The 24,496-nt window shown below is 47.6% G+C and overlaps 1 protein-coding gene across 1 annotated transcript in view; it reads left to right on the top strand.

The window, feature by feature from the left end:
• The window catches only part of LOC135908368 (cell adhesion molecule Dscam1-like), a 120,696-nt gene extending 96,340 nt beyond the window's left edge, over positions 1-24,356 (top strand). The window contains exons 5-15 of the mRNA XM_065440133.2: positions 8,720-8,864; positions 9,526-9,674; positions 10,867-10,998; positions 11,121-11,285; positions 12,745-12,815; positions 13,556-13,793; positions 14,137-14,229; positions 14,712-14,900; positions 15,344-15,520; positions 16,102-16,397; positions 18,209-24,356. Of these exons, the coding sequence (XP_065296205.1) occupies positions 8,720-8,864; positions 9,526-9,674; positions 10,867-10,998; positions 11,121-11,285; positions 12,745-12,815; positions 13,556-13,793; positions 14,137-14,229; positions 14,712-14,900; positions 15,344-15,520; positions 16,102-16,397; positions 18,209-18,289 (1,736 nt within the window). The 3' untranslated portion in view covers positions 18,290-24,356. The remainder of the gene's footprint in view (positions 1-8,719; positions 8,865-9,525; positions 9,675-10,866; positions 10,999-11,120; positions 11,286-12,744; positions 12,816-13,555; positions 13,794-14,136; positions 14,230-14,711; positions 14,901-15,343; positions 15,521-16,101; positions 16,398-18,208) is intronic.
• Positions 24,357-24,496: the final 140 nt, after the last annotated feature.

Raw genomic sequence — 24,496 nt, 5'->3', positions numbered from 1 at the left:
CCAGATCGGTATGATGAAAAATGAAACGAAACGCCCAGTGAACGGTCACAGAGAGTTAATACAGAACGCTTTATGCTTGTTCAATAGAGACTGTGTTGAACAGAGTTTAGTGTTCTGTGGAACTCGATCACGGATAGTCTTGCTTGAAGTGAGATGAAACGGGCGACGTATTGGCGATACATGAGACGAAAATTGCACACATACGTACATTAGAGCCTCTCTACACTAAGTTCATAACACTATCACCAAGATTTCGTTAAATTAAATTACGGGTTTTACGTGCCAAAACCACGATCTGATTATGAGGCACGTCGTAGTGGTGGACTCCGTAAATTTGGACCACCTGGGGTTCTTTAACGTGCACCTACCTAAATCTAAGTACACGCGAGTTTTCGCACTTCGCCCCCATCGAACCAAGATTCCGTCAACAATAAAAGCCAGAGCAGCTTGGCAAAACCAGAAAACAGCCCGCTTAAGTTAATTCTCCTTCTGGTCTATTTGATGTTGCTGAAAGTGCTACTGACCTGTGTCGCCCAAAAGAAATGGCTTGAGGTGGAGAAAGAAAAACAGTTCCGAGCGTTTAGATGCTGTCAAGGCGAGCAATGTCATCCAAATCATGATGCAAAAAATAATAATAATACAGTTGCAAATTAAAGGTAAATGCAAGAGACATGCGTTAGCATTACGTGTATATATATATATATATATATATATATATATATATATATATATATATATATATATATGCGTATATATATATATATATATATATATATATATATATATATATATATATATATATATATATATATATATATATATATATATATATATATATATAAGCCTTTTTTCGCAAGTGCTCATTGCTATTGGCTGCTCGCCTTCTCTAATATATCGAGCGTCAGCATACGCCGGCGTTTTCTCTTACGAACAATTCTAGAGTAAGAGCTTTATGTGAATACAGGCTCTGCATATTTGAAATCTACTTTAGCTATCCCGCGTAGGGACAGACATGTGTGTCATCTTTACATTGCACAGATGGTCTCACGGACATGCGTGACTGCCCTTAACCTCCCCCCAAGACCGCCATATCAGAAAATTACTCATGCGTATATTCAATTCTCAGCCCTAATGACAAACATTTACCAAACCATGACCCAATTTTTGAGCTCATGCCCGTCGACTTGTGTAACAAACGACACTGGTTCGCCTACGATCGTCAATCATATCAACAGCTGTCTGGCACATCGTCGCGGAGCAACACAATAAATTATGTCATAAGAAGCCAACAAACACTGACACCAAGGACAACATAGGTGTCAGTGTTTGTTGGCTTCTTGTGATATGACTAATAAAAATCGGGCCCCTCTGCTAACCCCTTTCTTCTCGTTTATTACAATAAATTATGGGGTTTTACATGCCAAAACCACTTTATGAGACACGCCGTAGTGGAGGACTCCGGAAATTTCAACCACCTGGAGTTCCTTAACGTGCACCTAAATCTAAGTACCGCGGGTGTTTTCGCATTTCGCCCCCATCGAAATGCGGCCGCCATGGCCGGGATTCGACCCCGTGACCTTGTGCTCAGCAGCCTAACACCATAGCCACTACGCAACCGCAGCGGGTACGGAGCAACATAATCGGACAGGTCTTATCGAAAGGCGAGTGCGGGACGAAGCCTGCGAGTTCGGTTGTTATCGCCGAAGCACAAGCACGCGTTCGTGCTCCGCTGCACAGAGGAGTTTTATCTCTGGCACAGATCCAACGACCTCCACGTGTGCTCGACGAGGTGAAAGGATTGTGTGATTAAACTATCTCAGTGACCTTCTGTGAACCTGTCGCTCCTATTTCCATTCCTTCGCTGTGAAAGGCAGCAACAGCGACTAAATAAACCACACTTATTCCGAATTAAAAAAAGAAAAAGAAAAAGACATCACAACAGTTTCGTGCTTTTTATATACTCCGTCTCACGAACTTTGCGCTATACAGCGAAAATTATGGGTCTTGTCAGCCAATGTCTATTTGTTTATCTATTCGTGTGATTGTTTATTTGTTGTCGTTTTTTTCTTGCGACCAAAGTTTGAATTAGTACCTGACACCCAATAAGAAATTATAACCCGTATTCACAAAAGCCTCTTTCGCTATAATTGTTCGTAAGAAAAAAAATTTTGCCAATGCCGATGCTGGACATATCGCCGATGCTGGACATATCATTAGCAAAGCATCCGGTCCGGCCAATGGGAAAGATCCCTGACGAACGAAAAGCTTTGTGATATTGGCCCTAGGATCGCCAACACGCCTTCTAGAAAGAGGAAAGTATCGCACCATGTGCTTCGCTAATCCATCCGTTAATCTCCTAATCAACCGAATGTCGCACAGGGGAGGATTAGCGACGGTCGGTGGCCGCGGCTCAGTGGCTGTCGCATTTAGCTGCGTTCGATTCGCGGCCACTAAAACGGCCACGACGACCGTATTCAGATGAATGCGGAGGGCAAGAAACACCCACGCGCTTTGGTTTAGATGCCCTTTAATTAATGCCAGGTGGTCCAAAACTGTACGGATGCCTACACTCGCTCCTAACCTCCTAACCTAGTCTGTAGCTTTTGGACGCAAAATCCCGTCAAGCAAGGCTTGTCGAACTTCATGATATATATATATATGGCTCTAGTTTGAATGGTTCAGAAAAGGGCAAAACTGTGGTAAATATAACATCAGCCGCAGTCTACACTACACGAAGGGAAAAGCCGAAAGAAGCACGTCCCACTCACGGCGTTTACGCGCGGAGCTCACTCGGCCAGATAAGGGTCGTTTTGCATACGCCGTTTCACGCGACGCAGCCATCGTAGAAATTTCTAGCTCGTGAGCCCCACCCCGCATGCCGACGCTTCTTTCGAGAGCTCGGAACCGCTGGCGTGGCGCGATCAAGAGCATCGATTTTCGCTCCCCGCCTTAACTCTCTCTTTTGCTGTCATTTTCCACATTAGTGTTCTACTTTTTCTTCCCCTTTTTTCCTTGTTTCTTTTTTCCCTCCCTCGTCTTGGCATTTTCGGGCCTTGGTAGTAATGGCCTCCGCAAGAGACGCCCATCGCGTGGTTGCCATTTTCCCGGCACGGCTAACGGCTAAGTTAGCGGGCAATCAGAAACCGTGCAATAGCACAGACACTTGGGCAATACGGCTGGATTCGCTGAATACAGTGTAACAGAGCGAAGACGGCCTATCGCAAGAATAGAAGGGGTGTAGGGCACGTCTCTATGTACCTTACTCGTCCCGCGTGCGGTAATTGCGCGGGGTATCTGCTGCTGCACATAATAGATCTGCGCAGGACGACAGTGTCTCATCCACTGTCAAGGAGAACACCTTAATCGGTATTACGAAACAATTAATGCACATACAAGCCAACGTGCGAAGTGAGACCTCCCACGTAATAATACTTGTTGTCTGCCTCGTTGTGCTTTCTTGCTTCCAATGAAAAAAGAAAGAAAGAAAAGAAAGAAAGGCAGTGAGAATTAAAGAACCGTCTTTGGCGCAAATGAGGAGCCCTCTTTCACTTTGATCACAAATGTGCGTCTAGAAAACAGAGTCGTGTTCTTATAACTGAACGACAACCAGCGGCACGGATGCACTTTGAGAGAGAGAGAGAAATAAACCATGAAGCGGTACATACGGCATGTTTCACTTGAAAATAGGCCGTATGAAATGGGCCTTCGGTGCATGTGATGACGATAATAGAGAGCGTTAGTTTAGGGGACGCAAGCCTTTTGCGACCCCTAAACTAAAGCTCTCTAATGGGGGAGAAAGGTGCGTTGCGGGTGACAAACCGACTGGCGGTCGATTCTGGGGCGCTATGAGAGGAAGGCGGATCAAAGAACGCTGAACAGGCGAGGTCGCAGCCGTACGTAGAAAACGAAACATTTCGACCACAACCACCACCATCACCACCACAGAATGTGATCAAAGACGACGACCTCCTGCTCGCCATCCGCGTTTCAAGTAGCTTTAGAAACCATCAAGAGGAAGCGCACGTTCTAGCACACGCTTTCCTTGCTTTTCACGAACGCCAGTAGAGCTAGCCGAGCACGATGCCCTCCCTTCTCGGTGTCTATTGGTCCTCTTGTGTGTCGCGCTGAGTGCGGGAGGGAGACTGAGCTTTTGTCCGGGGTCACGTTCGGTTCGGAACGCAGTTAAAATCTCGGCGCTGCAGACAAATGCGTCGTTATGTGCGCTGCCGCCGCTTTCTCGCCATTCATATATATATATATATATATATATATATATATATATATATTCGTCGCGGATCGCGCGCCGGAAACGACTTCTTTTGTGCTCAGAAACACATACTTCGCTGGCCTCGAAAGGAACGCCTTTGCTCCGAGGGTCCTAAGCAAGCAGGTTCTTGGAAATTATTCATTGCGCCGTAAAAACGTGCCACGTCTTGACACACGGAGCCCACAACAGGCCTAAGTGTTGCTTGAAAACGAAGCCATTGCTCCAACTGATAGCTCGCGAGTGCCACGTATGTGAAGCAGGTCGACGAGTCGAGATTTCAATAATACTGTAAGTGTTCGTTACCATGCATAGCTGAACGACGTAAGAAATAGACGAAGCGAAAACAGTCGTTTCCTAGCGTCCGCAGAAGAGATGGTAAAATAAGTGCACAGTGACGCAGTCCACCTTTGGACTTCAACCCGAAAGCCTATTCCTAGGAGTATACGAGCTGTCTTGAAGGTTAGAAAACACCCGCCGTGGTTGCTCAGTGGCTATGGTGTTAGGCTGCTGAGCACGAGGTCGCGGGATCGAATCCCGGCCACGGCGGCCGCATTTCGATGGGGGCGAAATGCGAAAACACCCGTGTACTTAGATTTACGTGCACGTTAAAGAACCCCAGGTGGTCTAAATTTCCGGAGTCCTCCACTACGGCGTGCCTCATAATCAGAAAGTCGTTTTAGCACGTAAAACCCCATATATTATTAAGGTTAGAAAACGTCTCAAGAACGTCCGTGGTCCGCTGCACACCTGTTGGTAGTGCGCTTATGGTAGAGAGCAGTTAGCGATTTAGCCATACACTATAACACAATATACACCCTTAAAGGTGAGAAAGGGTGTAAACGTGTCTATAACTCACATCCTTAGGGTGTTAATTATGTAGCTCAGACCCTAAGGGTGTGAGTTATAGACACATGTACACCCTTTTTCACTTTTAAGGGTGCAAATTATTTTACAGTGTAGGTATACACAGCCCTCCTTGATACAAAAAATGAATACAAACAATGAAATGTGCAACGTTCGGCAGCCAAAAAAACGCCGTTGTCATGTGATTGTCAATAGTCTTTTCAAATCATTTCTTGCTGCGATAACTGCTGTGATTTTCTTGCCTGTTGCAGGTGGAGTGCGTCGTATTCTATCCCTTTCCCGCATTACGCTCATGCGTTGCTCATCCCAAATTCCTTTTATACGAACGAATGTGCATGAGGAATGGCCACAATATGTTGCACGAATCGGAATGTTCGGTTTGTCTGTCTTATTTGCGTGTTTCGGTTGGTGTACCTGTGCATACGCGTGTGTATATCTGTCTTTCTCTGTGCCACGAGTGTGCTAGCATACGTGCGCGTGCATGTGGTTCTAGGTATGATTTGTCTTCGAAAGCTGTCAAATCATACCTCGTAGTATGCGCATGAAGTTACTCTTACAGCCATCTCCGGCAATCTCTAGCTCCTCTCTGTCAGCCATCGACACTAATCATGAAACTTAAGTGTGTAGAAGTAGGATGCGGCAATGTGTGAAAGAAACGAAGTGCTACCTCTTCAGATGTGGTGACGTAGCGCGCGCGCGTGTGTGTGTGTGTATATATATATATGTGTGTGTGTGTGTGTGTGTGTGTGTGTGTGTGTGTGTGTGTGTGTGTGTGTGTGTGTGTGTGTGTGTGTGTGTTTGTGTGTGTATTAAACGCTGCTTGCTCTTCTACGTAATTTCGACTCTGTAAAGAGCTATACCATGTCTTTCAGTACAACGCTACCCCAACGCTGCACTGTAATGACACTCAATATACATGCTATACAGATGCACAGCACTGTGAGACCAGCGGCCCTCTCTCTCTATGCTATTTGGATGTGGGCGTGCTTTCTGTCACATGTCAACAGCCATTTGAGCACCGTAGAACCTCCAAAAGGCTTCACGCTTGGAATCAGAATACCGTGTATACCGGTGAAAGGTCACGCACAGGCACATGCACTATACACGCCATAAGCTTTTCAGCGCAACTTTTATCACGACGCCAACAACAATAAAACAAGGCAACACAAATGAGCACAGGAACACTGGGCCTCTCGTTATCTTGCCTCGGCGTGCCTGACAAAAGTTCCCGTTCTGTTGGGAATGCGATACCGAAACGGAAACGGGGGAGGCACAAAGGAAACGAGACAGTCAGAGAATTCTAAAACGCCCCACAAAATGCACGATCCGCTCCTTGACAGTCGCCAAGCGCGCTCGCCTTCGAGTTGCTTCCTGTTTGAGCCGGTGAACCCCCGAACGTGTCCCGATTATTCAGGCAGGCAGGAAGCGTCCAATCAGCGGCGTGCGCCGGCGTCGAGGGAGCGCCGTACGTCGCGCCTCTCGGCGCTAGCGGCAGCGGGTCAATAAGATAGAACCCCGCGTCGTCTGGCGTGCTGCGAGGGCACGGACCCCTGCCGTGGCCAGATTTGAAAAGAAACTGCACGCCCCCTTGGCAGTCACTCACTGCTGCGTCGAGTTTCCTCTTTGTCGTGTGTCGCAGAGGTCCAAGTCTTTCTCCCTGGGTTCGACTGTTGACAGCGCCCTTTTCAGAAGGATTCTGTGACGTTCGAAAGGAAACAGTTCGTTTGCCGGCGTGTCTCTGTCGTGAACTTTTTGTTTTGCTCACCGTCTTTGCAAAAGCTTGGTCTCGGTCGAAATTTTCACTTGGGAGGCCCTAGTTCAGCTACAAGAAACTCGGGAGAATAAAATCACGGAGGTCCAAGTCCCCGGGGTGTTTCTGTCTATCAGAAGCGGGCTCTGAGGAAAACTGTTTTGACTGGACAGCTGGCAAAAGAGAACTAATCATAAGGCCGTTTTGAGTATAACAATTTTCCTTAGGCATCATATTGAACACGTGGCCCCATTCGTGTGCGAGCCAAGTCAATGTTGCTGGACAACTTCACCGCCAACGGGCACACTTTGACTGCAGTGCAAAACTCGTCGAAGGTATCAGTTAAATTTGCATTCCACAGGCTACAAGTATGTTCTTCCATCTTCCCAATGTACTAATCGTCGATAAAGTACTCAGAAAGCAGCATATGTTCGAGCTAATCAGTATCATCTACTGTCGGCTCTCTTTATTTCAACCACAGTTATTTCGACTTTTCTCCTACTTCGAACACACTAGAATGTCCCGGCGAGAAATCATATACGAAAGAAAAACTAGTTTAGTTCGAACGCGAACGTGTGGCGCTTCGGTTAATTCGACCCACGCCGTCGTCCCCTCATGCGCGCGGCGGCTACTAAGACTTGAGAAACAAGAAATTTAGCAGACGGTGCTACTGTTTTCCTAGGTGTGAAGCTGCTTCACTTTGCTTTTACTTTAATTTTTCTATACCTTTATTTTCAAAACATTAAAATTTTTAATTTTCCTTTCAGTTCAACGATGAGGCGGTTTATACATGCGGTTGAGTCACGCTTCAAGAACCCTAAGCAAGAATACGTTACCGACAGCCTCAAGCAACAAAAAATATATTTGAATTCATTGACTTTGCCGCCGCTTGTTAATTCGACCTTTCGGATAATTCGACCAAATCTGCAGCGATCCCGCTATAGGGTCAATGTAACTCGAACCGTCTGTACTGTCACGTAGTAGTGACGTTGAAGAAAGCAGCAAAACTGGGAATGACGAAACTAGCGTTTTATTGGGCGAACTTGTGCCCTCAAAAACAGGTTACACCAAAAGAACGGCGACAGCTGAGAACACAGTCGGCGATCGTCGAAAATGTGATCTGCCGGTCAAGCGCGTCGGCTTGCATACACGAGTCGTCGAGGGTTCCAGAGTAATCGGTGGTGCCCGCATGTCTTCCCGAAAGTTCTACACAATTAGCGTCGCACATGCAATCAGATTACACAAGCTTCGGTGACAATAGAACCATCGATAACATTCGAGAAACTTCAGATACATGCGGGCGCGTTCTGCGCTGAGCGATGACATACGTTAGACGGTGAAAAGCGTTCACCCGTAAAAAAATAAACAAGTCCACGTGTCAGTATTGAAGCACGTGCTCCTCAACCTTTGTGTGACAATCGCAGCGCAGAGGAGCTTCAGCGAGTTGAGCAGGTTACACTCCTCGTATATCAAATAGGCCACTTTTACCATGTGTGGGTGCTTGGGGTAATACAAGAAAAACGATGCAATCGCGTAAAACTGCCGGCGACACCACATTGCAGCAGCATCAACAAGAACAACAACAACAAAAAAAAACAGTTCTTAAGCTACGTTTGTAAACGAATGAAAGTAATTCTTAAACACTGCTGTGCTTCCCGGCGCAAAAAAAAAAAATGAAAGGCTTAAATAAGTGAAACTATTACGAAATGCGTGACGTCATACTGACATCATGTAGGCCGCCATGGGTCGTCTGCAATATTTAGATAGGCTCGGCCTTTACTGTTATTATTACTTTCCAAACATATATTTTTTCCTAATCATCCATATTGCGCGTGCAGTGCCCGCCCGCTTCGAACAGAAGTTTAGCGTGGAGAGCGTGAGGCGTGGCGACACGGCCATCTTGCGCTGCGAGGCGCTCGGCGACAGCCCCATGGGTGTCACCTGGCACCGGAACGAGGACCCGCTTCCGCTGGACTCGCCAAGGTAAGCGTGCGCTCACACGTTGCGCATAGCGCATATAGCGGATTGTAGGTAACCACAGTACGCGTACGCGACGACATCCTACTATGTGGGACACCGTAGAAACGCCGCTAGCTTGAATGTAGCCACGTCACATGTTGGAAACGAGTAGTTATTTTCAGGGGTGGCGTATACTTTCTGGCATTAGGAAGTAAATTCATTGCAGTAAAGGCAGCGGGAGCTTAATGCCTTCCTGGTTGTTGCCTTCTTACTTCCTTTTTCTTTTCTTGAATAACCGTTATTAGAACAAAGAAAGGCTTCTAGGTACCGTTGCGGCATCGCTCTCTCCTTCGCCGATCAATGAACACCCGTTCCATCTTTCGTTATTGAAGGAATGCGTAACAGAGTGAGATTCCCACTTTCCTTCAACGTAGCGGCATTGTCTATAGTTTTGTCGCTTCCCGCAGTAAAAAAAATAAATAAATAAAAAGAACGTTTATAGGAGCTGTATACTGGTTTCTTGGCGAGCCGGAATGGCAACTTCGAATGAACCAACGGGCAGCGAACTTGGTTTCGCTGAAGAGGGCCAAAAACGGGGTAGAGAGAACGTCTTGCTTTGGGGAGTACAGCCTCGTGCATATACGGCGCGTGAAGAGGCTCACTTCCGCGCTCGCTTTTGCGCCAGGCTGCAGGTGTTCGAGAGCGTGACCGACCGCGGCACGGCCTCCGAGCTGCACGTGCAGGGCGCCGAGCGGTCGGACAACGGCCTCTTCAGCTGCCTCGCCAAGAACGGCTTCGGGACGGACAGGCGAAGCATCAAGCTGGTCGTCCTCGGTGAGTCCGAGCTCATTTGCTTATTGAGATTGATTGATTGATTGATTACTTGATTGATTGTTTCAGTCATTGATTGCTTGCTTGCTTGATTGATTGATTGTTTCAAACATTGATAGTTTCAGACATTGATTGATTCATTGACTGACTGATTGATTGTTTCAGACATTGACCGTTTCAGACATTGATTGATTGATTGATTGATTGATTGATTGATTGATTGATTGATTGATTGATTGATTGATTGATTGATTGATTGATTGATTGATTGATTGATTGATTGATTGATGTCAGCATTCACTGGGTCCATTGCATCTGCATCGTTGCCATTGTGCACGGGGCCTGCAGGAACCACAAACAAAACTAAATGTTGGGCGAGTTGGTTCCAAGCAAGAAGGAATGATTGCGAGAAGGAACCGCTAAAGCAGCTGCAGCTTGTACTCTGCACAAATCCCGCTTGGCACTTTTTGTTTGATAGTTATACGGGGCCAACAGAGTTTCAATATTTGAGCCGAACTACGTCGAATATAAGCAGCGCATTAGTTGAGAAGAAGGGCGTCTGAGAGTGCCTCGAGTACAGACGGGTTTCTTTCTATTTAGGTGTGTGCGGTAGGAGATGATGCCCCTCCAACAACGCTTAACCAGCGCTGCTACTGTTTCGGAACGTTAAGCGTCACTAATAAATAAACCATAGCATCGCTCCCCGTATTTTTAAACTTAAAGGGCAACAACAACGCATAAGAACTGACGACCGCGCAAAGGAGCGATGCAACAGGAAATGAAGGGTGTAAAGTTTAGAAATAACAAGTAGAGGGCGGTATGGATTAGAGACTGAGCGGGCGTAGCCGAAGTTCTATTTGAGATTGAGGGGAATGGGTGGAGTTGGAGAGGTCCTGCAATGCATTAGGCACATAGATAACCGGTAGACTATAAGAGTGACTATAAGAGTGACTGTAAGAGACAGCCGAATACGGCGTATACTGTAAGATGGCGTGATGAGAATAACGAATATAGAGGAAGAATACAGGCATAAGATGGAGTCGGTTGGCGAAGGACAGAGGTAATACAAAGACAGACGTATTTCAGAACGGCCTTCGTCGTGCAGTAGACATGAGATGGGATGGCGATGAGGATTATGAAGATGATCCTTACCAAAATACGACGCATATCCTCCCTTTTTTTTTTTTTTCCTCAGAGGTACCGTCAGCCCCGTTCGATGTCAAAGTTGAGCAGTCTTGGAGTCGTTCCGCCAGCGTCCGATGGAATGCCCCGTACAGCGGCAACAGTCCCGTTTCCAAGTACATCGTGCAGTATTGGAAGGACCACGGTAAGAAACTTGTCTTGTCCGAAAGAAAAGTCTACGCGATACTGTTCGGCCAAAACAACCGCATGGCGTGTTTCTCTCTCTCTCTCTCCCTCTGTCTTTCCTCTTGCATCGAAACTGCGTAGGCGCTGCGCACAGGCTAGAAGAGGCCATCGTCGTGGCGCCACAAACGTCGACCCTCCTGCGAGACCTGCAGCCGGGCACATCGTACATCGTACGCGTGCTGGCCGAGAACACCGTAGGGAGGGGATCCCCGTCGGAGAGCCAAAAGTTCCAGACGAAAGAAGAAGGTGTGCAACTTCATTCTTTCCTACTTTACGCACGGGTCACCGAATGGGACATTTCGAGCTATTCGTCAAATAAACGCGTGCGGACCTGCGTAATGCTGAAACTGCCTATGAGCCACCGGGATTGGACTGGTATAATGGCAGCATTCCTTTCGCTCGATTTTCTCCCTTTCTTATCATTTACCCCTCACGACGTATCAGATGCCGATGATAGCGTAAGTGGAGCGCCGCTCAGACCACTGGCGAAACGTTATCCTGGACATGCTTTTTAGGTTAGCCTGCGCATCTACCGGCATATCTCAACAATCTTTCTTGAGTAGCCTGTGGGTACAGCGGACGTTGAGCACTTACCGCGGACGCGGGTGCAGAGCTACTTTGGGCAGTTAAACTCCAACACTTTCTTTTCCGTGTCAGTGGCAGAGGGACGTCGATGTGTTGGGGCTCTCCCCGATGCATCGTAGGAATTAAAGAATCTTTATTAATTTATTATGTGATTTTACGTGCCAAAACCACGATCTCTCCATGAGGCACGCCGTAGTGGGAGACTCCGGATTACTTTTAGACCACCTGGGGTTCTTTAACGTGCACCTAAATCTAATTACACGGGTGTTTCGCACTTCGCCCACATCGAAATGCAGCCGCCGTGGCCAGGATTTGATCCCGCGACCTCGCGCTTAGCAGCGCGACACCGAAACCACTAAGCAACAACGGCGGGTGGAATTAAAACTCATTCGTGCTTAACGCTAATATGCACCTCGTGACATGATGAAAACAGCGACCCTGATGAAAAGAAATCTTCTTTGTCGAAACGTTAGATCAAGGCTACGCTTTTCCTTGCCCGCCAACTGTTTCATTTTATTTTTGTTTTTTTTTCTTCGCCATATTGAGATGACGCTGGAAGGTAACAGACACACGGAACCGAACTATACCGAGCATTTGACAGTACCTAAGGCATTCTTTTCTCAAATCTAAGCATATTTTTCTCTCTCTTATTTTCACGCCCGTATGACCAAAGTTAGGGAGAGCGCTTAGATTTAAACCAAATAAAATATGCCACAAGGCTCAGGAAGAGATATAGTATATAGAAAGGCTTAAAATTAATAGCCCTGACTAATGCCTAGTGCAACATTAATATTCCTCGTAGAGTAACATGCTGCATACCGCAACGATATTCCTTTGCATTCGTAGTTGTCAATGGCCTCGCTGGCTCGTACTTCGTTATGATGTAAAAGACGCGAAACGATGTCAAAGAACGACATAACAGGACAGACGCCTTCTCCTGTCTTGTCGTACCGTCACCTCGTTTCGCTTCTAGTCACGTATAGTCACGTGACAGCTTCTAGTCACGGATAGCCACGTTGTAAAACGTGACTATCCTTTGTAGTAATTCACTGGTAGCCTTAATTCAAATGTCAAAAAATCACTCGTGAACAGTGGCCTTCATTATTCCCTTCTCCTGCAGAACCAAGCGGTGCTCCAACTGACGTCATGGCCGAGTCTAGAGGACCAACGCTTCTTCGCATCAAATGGAAGGTATGTGCGGGGCCAACATCTGCGGTATAAAAGTGCCGCGATAGTAAAGCTCATTCGTGCTTACCGTTAATATGCACCTCGTGAAGTCACTTATTAATCAACTGGTAGCTAGTTCTCATGGCGCCGGCGCACACAGATCAGACACTCGATAGTGATTACTTGTAACTCATCAGAGGCGTATTCATATCATGGTACGTGTTTCGGTGTCAGCTAGGACACTCACCAAAACTTTGCTGCTCTTTTCGAAAGCACCATCCTAAGGAGGACAAACAAGGCCTGCTTTCACATATCAGATCGTATGCCATAGAGTTGTTCACAAGAACCGATGCCGCCCAATATTGGCAGCGAACATAATATTCGCGATAGCGGCCGGCCAATGACACAGTTTATCAATCGAACAGCTTTGTGAATCCGACCCAAAGTTCCTAGGGGAATGGAAACGCCCCGAAATTAGAAGCAGATTAAAACAGCCTCCGAATTGACGTCCAGGCTACGCGGCTGCTGTCTTTTCGACTTGTAGCGGCTGGCTTTGCTGCTGCCGCTGACGAGTGAAATGTATGGGCCAACATTGCAAGTTTAGGGCCGTTCTTTAGTCAACCAAGTCACGTTGATATAAAAAAGAAATAAAGGACAAAAGAAAAAGAATGGTGAGCGGGTACAGAACAGCAAAAAATGAAAAAACAATGAAAGCGTGGAAGATGTTACTAACCTCTTCCAACCACTTCCTTCACACTGGCCAGGCACCACCCAAGGAACAGTGGAACGGTCACCTGCTGGGCTACTACATCGGCTACCGCAGCCGAACCTCGGAGGAGCCGTATAGTTACCAGTCGACGCTGGTCACTGACCAGCCCGAAGAAGAGCATCTCCTGTCTGGTCTCAAAAGGGCCACCGAGTACAGCATCGTGGTCAAAGCGTACAACGCGGCCGGCTCCGGCCCAGACTCGCAGGAGGTCTTCTCCAGGACAGCGGACTCTGGTAAGCTGGTTAGAAAGAGCTGGCTTTAATGGCGACTGGACACAGACCGCCCAAGGCCTGGCCGCGGGCTTGGCGAGCAAGATTATTCATATGATGGGAGAAACACGATGGTGACGCCTTAAATGGACACAAACACTCGTTCACACACGAAAACATCTGCTAACATGAAGTGTTGAAAGGAAGCTAAAGCCATCATCGCGCGCGGTCTACAGGCAGTGCTGTGCCACCGGTAACTGTTGACGTACGAGTACAAGCTTCAAACTGCTGAGTATAACGCAGCAAATCTTATGAATGACACTGCTCGTACAATGCGATGAAGCAATGCGCTATTTTTGTACTGCAGAGCCACCACTGCCGCCACGTCTATGGCTCGAGTCCCACGACCGTTTCTTCATCGTCGTCCATTGGCAACAGCCTCCAGGACCACCTGTCACACGTAAGTACCCGGTCCAGCCCCATGTAGCACGGCAGTGTCTATCAAAACAAGATCCCTTTTTTATCTTAATTTTAATGTACCTTGCCTTGACTATCGCATTGTCATTTTATTGAAGTGTCTTCATATGACGTCATACCAGTACAGACCTTTTCACAAGAAGCTAACCCGCCGGCGCCATGTTTGACAGTGGACTGCGGGAACATGGGCTACTAAAGCTAATAAGAGTTGAGGTACCAGGGCAGACACACATGTTGCTACAGTACGGAACCAACACTTCGCATTCATTCGCCTTCGTGCCTTACGTCGCAATACTGACATTACCTCGCCTCCGTCTAACTTACTCGCTTACAACTCAGTGAGTCAACTCTTCGTCCGAAGCCTTGCCTAGCGCTCTAAGACTGCAAATACTTAACGTAACTGGAAAATGCGAAGACGTGCAAGTGTCATCGGCTGAATGGATGTGCCGTCTGGCTACCGCGCAGACTACATCATGTCGTACCGGGAAGAGAACGGCCCATGGCGCGAGCTGACCGTGCCGCAGGCGGACAACTCCAAGTACACGCTGTCGGGCCTGCGAGAGGCCACTCGCTACCAGATCTACCTGCAGGCTGCTGGAGAGGGATCCACAAGCGCCCCCAGTGAGACCATCACAGTGCTCACTGAAGGCGGAGGTAAGCCGCGGATGCTTTCTGCTGGCCGAACGCCAGGCTATGTTCACCTACGACAGCTGTCGGTTGTCCCCAGTACACGTGCCTCGAAAATGAATCGCTTAGTGTGGGAGTGAATAAAGCTGCAAAGGAAGGAGGTACTTAGGGATGTCCACAAATAACATCGAAATAGATCGAACTCACGCAATTGTTCGCCTGACTACGAAATTACGTAGCAATTTTAGCTGTCGCGTTCAAGTTTTATTCTGTTCAAATCAGAGATACTATAGAACAGGACGCTAAAAAGCCTGTCAAAAGATTGAGGCTATCGCTCGCAGCTCGTCGAAAACATTCACACAGCGGATGTCACATCGGAGAGCTCGGAAGTGTGACTTTATCGCCCAGCAGAAAAAGCATTTCAACGAGGATCTTGTTTCGTGAACTGAGTGATGGGCGTCACATTGCAGCACTATCGGATGCATCCATGCCGGCCCCGCACGGAAGCCAGAGCCGCGAACTTCCGGTCTACTTCCGGCTGTCGGTAGTGGCGCCGGCAGCCGCATCGCTTACCATCATCGTTCTCGTCATAGCCGGGGCCTGCCTCTTCGTGAGCCACGAGAGGCGGAAGTACAAGAACATCATCGGTGAGTGCGCTCCACTGTGAAGGCTACAAGCCACCGCGGGTGTCGACACTTTGTTTATGCAATATTTTGATTGGCCATAGTGTCGGTTCTTAGATGTAAAGGTTGTTGGGGAGAAAAACTGTCGTATCTCCTCACCTCGACGAAGCTAGTTCACAAACATCCAGTGGCAAATCCCCTCTAGCAACTCGAAGCTCCTTAAAGCGTCTGCTACCGGGCTTGGACAATCTGAAATTGTCTCGTAGCGTGCTCGATGTGCCTCGGATATGCGTCATAGTATCCCGTGTCTTGATCGGTACTCCGGTACCCTTGGCATAATCTGTGACCAAATGTATACGGCGGGAATTCGCTAGGCGGCAGCACATTCATGAAAGGAAACTTCGGTACCAACTTCATAGTAGCACGTAGATAAAAAGAAAACTAACACAGGTTCATCGGTGCTTGTTCTTGCTTCTGCTGATATTCATGAAGCATACATTAGCGTACCTTTCCCAGGTTGTCCGTGAATATTCATTCTCAAGCTTTGAAAAATATACCCGAGCGTCATCGCAACGGCCTGTTCTCTCTCGTCCCTGCAAATGCAGTGCCCCCGTTGAAGCCACTCAAGTCCGGCACGTACATGAGTGGAGCCGCAAGCCTCGGGCGTCCACAGAGCCAGCGCTACGTGGACGTGGACCAGCGACTGGGCGCTCCGCGGACACCCCGGCACGCAGACGGCGAGCGAAGCGTCGGGCCGCCCGGCTCGTGCCGGCCGCTTCTGGGCTCGGCCATCCCGCAGTACCCGGCGCCGTACGCGACGCTGCCGATCCGCTGCCCGGCGGCCGACGGCCCGTCGCCCTCGCGGCTCACGCGTAACGCCAAGGGAACGTCCCTGTCCCAGGTACGTGTCCCGCAGGAGCCTTGGGACGCGCCGCGCTCAGGCGTCTGGTGCGACATCTGGGCGTCAATGACGCTCACGGCCGGCGGCAGTGTGCGCTTGAGTAAGGCCCTCGACGTCCGTCTCTGCCTGCTTCTGCCTGCTGCCTCCTACACTCGCTTACTCTGCTCTGTGCTGGCGCCACGGCGGCAAGCAGTGAACCTTTTAACTCCCGAAAAGGAGTAAGGCTGTCCGCTAAACCACGCAGTTGTTGTTTATTATGGCGTGCGAAGCTATGGGACGCTTGGCTACTAAGCTGGCAATCCTAAAGCCTTAGCCAAGAGGGCGAAACCCTACAATAATAGACACAGAACTTGAGGGGAAAATATAGAAACAAGCAGGCAGAGTTCATGCATAACGTCCCTGCGCTTAATGTTACGCTTAATGCCCTAAACTCATCAGAACAGTTCGTTGTTCGGTGAAACTCGCTAACAGAGTTTTGATGTCACCGCAGACGTTAGATTTACGATTCTGAAGTCATGATTCGGTGTCATCAGTTCTTTTGGCACGTGCCAAGCACCGAACTCGCGCACGTGTCTCCGAGGAGCAGGTTTAGTTTGTTGTTCCTGCACGACAGGTTATTATTTTGTGCGAATTCGTGTGTAGAGGAGACTCTCTCCCGGTTAGTGTGTTCAAGTGAGCTGGCGACCAACAGATCTGCGAAGTGAAGGTGCAGGGTGGCAGCCAAGGGACAGCATTGCGCCATTTCAGGTGTTAAAAGCATTAGATTGCATAAGCAGCCGCAGGCCCACGCCGTCCACGAATACCCTAAGCTCCAGTGCAGTTAGGTCGCGCCGCTTTTTGCTGACCGCCACCCGCTCGTTGTCTCGTCTGGTGCTATCTTTCTCTTTCTCTGTGTGTGTCTCTGTGTTTCTCTTTCTCTCGCTATCTCTTTCTCTCCGTCCATCTTCCGTCTTTTCCCGTTTACCCTTGTTTCTCTCGAGGGACAGAAGAGGATGCGGTTGCACGTACGTTTTTTATTTCTCTCATTTCTTTAAAACTCTGTTTCGGAAGGGCTGTTCTTTGTGTTTCGACCGAAGGATGGCGTCAGTGGCATAGTTCTCATTTGCAAGTAGTGGCGGAATTTGCACCCGCCTCAAGGGACTTTCTTCGGTTACAGAGGCAAATTCGCAGGCCTTACAACGTTTGGGGTCGTTGATATCGCTCGTCAAGAAGATCATGGAGGTGGTTTTTAATATCGAATGAAAAAAGCAGCCATAATCTCAGTATGAAATGTATCAAGCGAAAGTACGCTAAAGAAAGTACTCAAAAATATGATTAGGTGTTGTCTAAAACGTCGTTAGCTGACCTAACGACGATGATCTCATTGGGGGTATCCCCGAATAAACAATGTTCCTTCTTTTCTTTTGTTGTAAATATTTTATTATTGCCATAACGACCCTATGACGATAGCTTTCTGGAACGGCGTGTGGGCGAGCACACCGTGAAGGGGAATTACAAGCTACGTCGTGCAAAATAGATAGAACAAAATAAATAAAAAACTGTGTTCGACATATGCCGAGAAACATCATCCTTCGTCGAACTCAAAGTGTCTTGCACATGCCTTTACCGGTATTTTTTTTTTCTTGCTTTCTGTTCACACCATAGTGCCTGACGCATCATTATTCATACATACGAACGCAAAGCGCATGCCCTGTGCATAGGAAAGCGTTCACGAACTGTGTGTGTAGACATACGGACTCCTTAGAACGAGTCACATTGTGCGCGGGCCTGTCTTTCTTTCTTTTTCTTCGCTCTCTCGCCCTCGCCACCAGGACATTCTGGACAGGGAAGGCCAGGGCAGCAACATCATCGAGGAGGCGGCAGAGATCCACCACTACGACATCGCAGCCTAGAGGCGGTGACCTGTGGCGATCTGAGTGCAATCGAACTGTGCGTGGAGGACTGGAAGCAGAAGCAGCATCAGGGATGGACGGAACACGGGGAGCAGGTGACGACGAGAGTGGCAGCGCAGGAGAGCGGGAGACAGGGAGTCGAGGGCGACGGGGAGAAAGGAGCGAGCGACTCCGTGGTCGAAGCGCCCGAAGGCCTCGAGCTCAACTCATCAGCGTACAAACCGGACGCGGACCCTAGTTCCTCACAGGCCAACAACATGGCCGTCGCTTTCGAACTGAACCTCTGAAACGAAAACACCTGACGACAGACTCACTTTCATTTCTTTTCCCCATTTTTTTTTAATTCGTTGCCCGGTCCCCCGTCGCTGGCCACCGTCTCGACGAACTCCTCATTAGTGTGTGTACGTACACGTGTGCAGTGCGCGCGCGTCTCTAAGTAGTGTACGTGTTGCCTACCCGAGAACCTTTGTTTCGAATTGTGCGTGCGTGTGTGTGTGCGCGTACGTGCTGAAGGTGAATTGCTCATCGTTCGCCGATCGTGCTTGCGTGTAGTGTTCTGTCCGTATAGTAAGTAGCTCTCGTGTTGACGTGTAGAAATATCATCACTTCTTGACTTCTCGGCACCCGAAAAAAAACACACACACATTTCGTTCCCTCGCCCATTCCCGTTGCCACCATCAACCCAGCTCCCCGCCATCGCTCGTACTTGAGATTTAGTTGTCGTGATTATCTTTGTTCAGGTTGTTCGCAGCAAAGTGCGAAAACGAAGTATCTACTTTTAGTCATCTAAAGCCGTTGTGATGGTGGCAAGGTACTGTTGTGAATATAATAAGCGACGCCGGTAGCTGACCGGCGATCCTAAGCAATTTAGGAATCTCCACGGAAAGCAAGAAACTACGCAATGTAAAATGAAGCACCAACGTTCGACGTTTTGGATTGTGCTCCTGTTTTGTTGTTTTCCGAAGCCTGTGTAGTTTCGTCGTCATGTATTTTCGTGAGCTTTTCCTGCTTTCTTTTTTGTCTTTTCTTTCTGTCTTCTTTTTTTGCGTTTTTGTTTCTTTTCTCCGTGTCTGGCGTCTTGCGGAAGGAAAGTTGCTTTGCCCTTGTCACGTTGGTAAGTCGAGGAAGTGCAGTGAAATAATGCCTCCTATACTTAGAACTGCTGCTGTGTTGCAGTAGCATTGCGCACCGCCGAATGAAGTCCTTTTTCATTGACCCGCACTGTTCAGTTTACCAACGTTACAAACGGCGTACGAGAAAAAAAGCAAGAAGAACATTCCAAACGAAATCGACAATCGAGGCGCCACCGGTCAGGCATTTTTCTCTTTCCTCCTTTTTTGTACAGACCCTGTTGCCTTGTGTGCTTCTTTCACAGCCAACTTCAAACCACAAGCTGAACCACGAAGGTGTCATTGCCGACACCCTGCTACATAGAGCTTTTCTTTTTTTTCATGTAGTGCGCTGTAATTCTGTGATACTGAGTAGGTATTTATGAGAGAAAAAAAAGAGGAAACATATGCATTGTTTGTTTTGTTGTGGAATAAGTGTAGGTTATTTGTACATTTCTGTAGCGTTCTTGTTTCCGATGTCCAAAGAAGCAAATCGAGTCATGTAAAGCATTTTTAGACGCACGAATGTTGATCGTGTTTCTCTGGTTTTTCGTTGTTCAGTCGGACGAGTAGGCGTGCTAGCGTAAACTCGAACCGTCAGTAAATTTTTGGTCTGTGACGTCATCGCAGCTACGTCAGAAACAGCCCGAGTTTCACGTGCTGTCCGGTGGGCGCGTTCGGTATGCTATAGTTTGCCGCCTCTAGTTCTCGGCGAATAGTAAGTTCTGTGTTAAAATGTCAACTCTTTTGTATTTCGATTTTGCTGTTATGCGTCGCCATGTAATCAGTACGCATTGTTCATCTTGAAAGCACGTCTGGAAGCCATTTTCTGCAGACAATTACCATGAATTTCCGCCACCTTTCTGTGTTATGTGTGCAAAATTCCCCATAAAACTCACCTACAGCAGGCCTTTTTGCAAAATAGTGTTTCTCAGTTTTTTTTTCTTTTTTTTCTTGTGTAAACGTGCTTTACTTAGCGTATAGGCGACTTACTTGTAAAATATCGGGAAAGTTCGTAAATACGATGACCATTGTGGGACTCCGCTATATCGATCAACGAAGCTGGGGACAGTGTAGACTGCGGCCTAAACGAAGCAAGCATGCTCACATGGTTAGTTTTCAAGTTTCGTTTCGATGTCATCCGGAATGGCGGTATCTTTGAATGGTACTATAAATATATCAATAGAGCTTGGAAGGGCTGCCGAGAATTTCGCAAAATGCAAGTGCTGATTATACTCAAGCTAGGCGTACAAGGAAGGGTTTGGTTATTTGTGCGGATGTGCTTCAGAGTTGTGTAACGTCTCGCAGCTTCTGCGCCAAGACGGTGTCACCCTTTATAGCTTTTTACCTGCTGTAGAAGAGCGGCTTTCATCTAGGCGATAAGAAAAGGAGAGTTCAAACGCAATCTGCGCGCGGATTACCTCTCTCCCTCAACTGAATTATGGTGCTCCGAGATAAAACCGGGGTTGCAAGACTTTTTTTTTTTCAACCTTGGTTATCTTTTTCTTTCTTTCATTTCCTCCTCATATAACGTAGTCTCTTGTACAACCCCGTACCGATGGTGCTGGGAACACGTCGCGCCACGTCGTATACTGTGAGCGGCTGTTCCACAACCAAACAAGTTTTGTATGTTAGTTGACTGTTCTGTTCTTTTCTCTTCGCTTTCCGCGACGTTAGACCTTTCCGACGAGCAAACTATACGACGATAGTTGAAGAAAGCCAGGATGGCGTTTGTAGTCGGTGTTCGTCGAGCGTATTCCTTTACCGTGAATCGAACGGGGAGACTTTCACTACTGAGTGAGACATCACATTAGGTGAGAACTGCAAGTCATTTAGTTCTAAATTCTGAATGCCAGCACTAACCAGTGGCACCACGTCGAGATTTCGGCAGGCTTTTCACGCATGGAACACTGACACTACGAAGCAAGCTGCTCTCGTAAGTTTTCGGCGTATCTAGTACTAGTCTGTGCCAGATCCTATGCACTTCGCGCACTGCTGGCACTCAGCAACCACGATAAAGCGGAGAAGGATCGCGAATACAGGGAACCGTACCTATTCTTTGATTAAAATAAGGGTTTTCATCCGGAGTTAAACGTTAATACCTATATCGTCATAGCCGTCGTGGATATGCGTGCGTACGAGCAGGGCGTTTTAACACAATGTGACGTCGATGAAACACTATCAACACGGCAAGATGCAGGACGCGTTGTCTGTGCGATATGTCGGCCCTGAAGATGGCGGTACTGGAGCCATCAATATCGCTAAATGCCGACAGAAATGTCTTTACTGCACGGGAATCGATAGGACCTTAAGCCGAGAGTACACAGTGACAAAATCCCTTGTGGCTGCCACAGGCTCCAGGGATCATGTTTCACTTAAAACCGATTGTACGACAAAACAAAGCCACTTGCAGATTTGCGGTATAAATGAGCGTAGAAACAAGCGCGCTTATGAAGTGAATAATCTTGCAGTCATAAATCACATTTCAGTAGTCTCGCGGGCCAGAAGCGTGCGTCTGCTCACGATGGCCTTGAAGGCAAAGTGCATCTCTCACATTCTCGTAGTGCGCCGAAAATTTGAGCCGTCAATAAATAAAGACTTGATTCAGCCCGGCGGTGTCGGTGCACAGTGAGAGCATGTAGCTGATATACAAGGAATGCAACGGAAATTATCGCGCGTGGACATCACTGCGAACGGCTCGCGGTCGCCCATTCGCGATTGTTGTTTTGTACAAGCAGTGAGAGTATTATATACCTGCATCTGAATGCATAAATATTGCTATCTTACTGTACGCGTCGCCGCATAGTATGTGCGCATCGCATGTGTGGGTGTATGTAGGGTGTGTTACCTACGTCTAGGCGGGAGATGTCGGTGTGACGGGGTAGGAACGGTCACGTAACCCACGACTCCCAGGAAAACGTGTGCGAACCCTTTCAAGTCCGCGCCATTCAGGTGCTTCTCACTTTCGTTAGTCAAACCTGCGAAAATTTGACATCTTATGTTCCAAAATTGGTTAGCGTCTGAAGTGCAAAGTTGTTGCAAGTGTCCGCATTCCGGTGTGGATCTGTTCTTTTGGGAGCTACGTCCGTGTCACGTCACTTGTCCTGCCCTTGTTCCCAGCGGCCTTGTCCTATAGTGGCGCCCTGCGCCATCTCGATTTGAATTATGAATGTAGGCCGCTCGCCATTCTAGTCTGACCGTACACCGTCTAAGAGTAGCACAATCGCTATACCCGCGAATGAACTTTGTCGCTGTCTGTAGAGTGTAGAGGCGACGAAGCGTTGGGTATATTGAAGATGTGTTGAAGGAAACGGTTGTTGCAAAGCCACCTGCTGAACAACGACGCAGTTCGGCGCTGTCAGAGCAGAAATGCACCTTAATTCTCCACACGACGACCTAGCAGCAACAAGATACCGTACCTGAACGCTTTTAGATCATATCAGATTTAGACTGACAGATGCTCACTGACGAAGGTTATGATCGCGGAGAAAGAATGCGACGTACGCTTTTGATACTGAGAAGCGAGTTCTAGGTGAAAAGAGATTTTGCGTTGATGCAGGAAATGTACATCAGTAGGCAATTATAAATCACAGGAAGTAATGAATCAAGGCTGAAAACGCACAAGGGTTGCGCGAACGCCCATCTATCTGTTGACGCTGCTCTAAAAATGAAATACCGAGGTTATGATGCACGTCCCACAGACACACTAATGTTGGGATGACGTTAAACTTTGCTGAGGAGAGATGGACACCGCGTGTGAAGGAATTCATAACTCACCCAGGAGCTGGCTTCTCTTATAAAAAAAAAAAAGATTGTATGGATAACTTTAATGCATGCGACTTTATAATTGTTTTTTCTTGTGGACTGAGAGGGTCAATGACTCAGCAAACGGAATGACGCGCTCTGAAACAGACCCCTTTGCGTCTTTTTTTGTTAAATCTTATAAGCTTGAAAACTAAACGTAGTGTTTGTGTGTGTGTGCACCAGGACGCACCATTTGGCCCCAACAACTAGAAAAAAATTTTCACGTGCAACCCAAAAGCAGCCACGCCCTACTCCTAAAACAACTTGCGGTCAAGCGTTAGATACTGATTTCTTTTTATTTATTGCTCCACTAAGCACTAAAGCACCGTTCCAGTATCGCTTTTGACTCACATAAGAACGGAACCGAGTCGAGAGACTACAGAATGCGAAACTATATGCACTGCAATAGTTCGACCATGTATATAGGTCATGGTTGGTGCAAAGAGCAAGGTAAATTTGTTTCTAATAAGAAACGAGCTGTAGGACTCCGTCTTTTGCCTCTGTTAATCCTGGCAACATACACCGAGACGTTTCGTTCTTCACAACAGGTTTAATATAGATTTTTTTTTTATGGACACACATTACGCTAGGATTCACGGCAACTGCAATGTATATATAAATAACAGCTAACCGGCTGCACAATGAACGCTCACTGCCCGCGATAACCGTGACAGAAGGCTTCGTGAAGAAAACAAAAGCTTGTCGGCATCATGATGACCTCTATCCTCACACAAATGGCGCCTGTTCAAGAGCGCTTCATTGTTATTAGCCACAGCGTTCAGGAAATGCCCCGCCCAGCGGAACGAGCCAGCATACTGTCCGTACCGCGTGCGTATAAAATTGGAGTGCCAAACAAATTACGCCGCGCTAATCAGACCACAGGTGTCCAATATATAGGAACCTCAAAACAGGAAGTACACGTAGTAAGTAGGTCATTAGCATTATCCTGGAGAGCTCGCGCACTTGTTGGGCCAAGTGACAGTCATGCCGGCATCGTGTTTCGCTGCATCGTTTGGTATCCTCACATGCGAAGAGTCTGTCTCATGTAGCTGTCGTCGTAGTCGTCGTCGTCATCGTGTAAGGTAAAACACCTCACGTAAATTCCGGCGCTGTGTACAGACCCCTGTATGAATAAACGAAGGTCGTCTGCCATAGCTCTCGTGGTGTTCAGAACGGTGTACGTCAATATCGTACAGAAACAGAAGCACAAGAGGGGAAAAGAAAACGCCTATTCAAAATGAAATCAGCATCACTGTGTTCACTCTATAGCTCTGTATATCACACCTCCGAAAAG

The sequence above is a fragment of the Dermacentor albipictus genome, chromosome 5 (genome assembly GCF_038994185.2).
Source record: "Dermacentor albipictus isolate Rhodes 1998 colony chromosome 5, USDA_Dalb.pri_finalv2, whole genome shotgun sequence".
NCBI lineage: Eukaryota > Metazoa > Arthropoda > Arachnida > Ixodida > Ixodidae > Dermacentor > Dermacentor albipictus.
The sequence above is the reverse complement of the archived record's forward strand: the minus strand, read 5'-3'. Positions and strand labels throughout refer to the sequence as shown.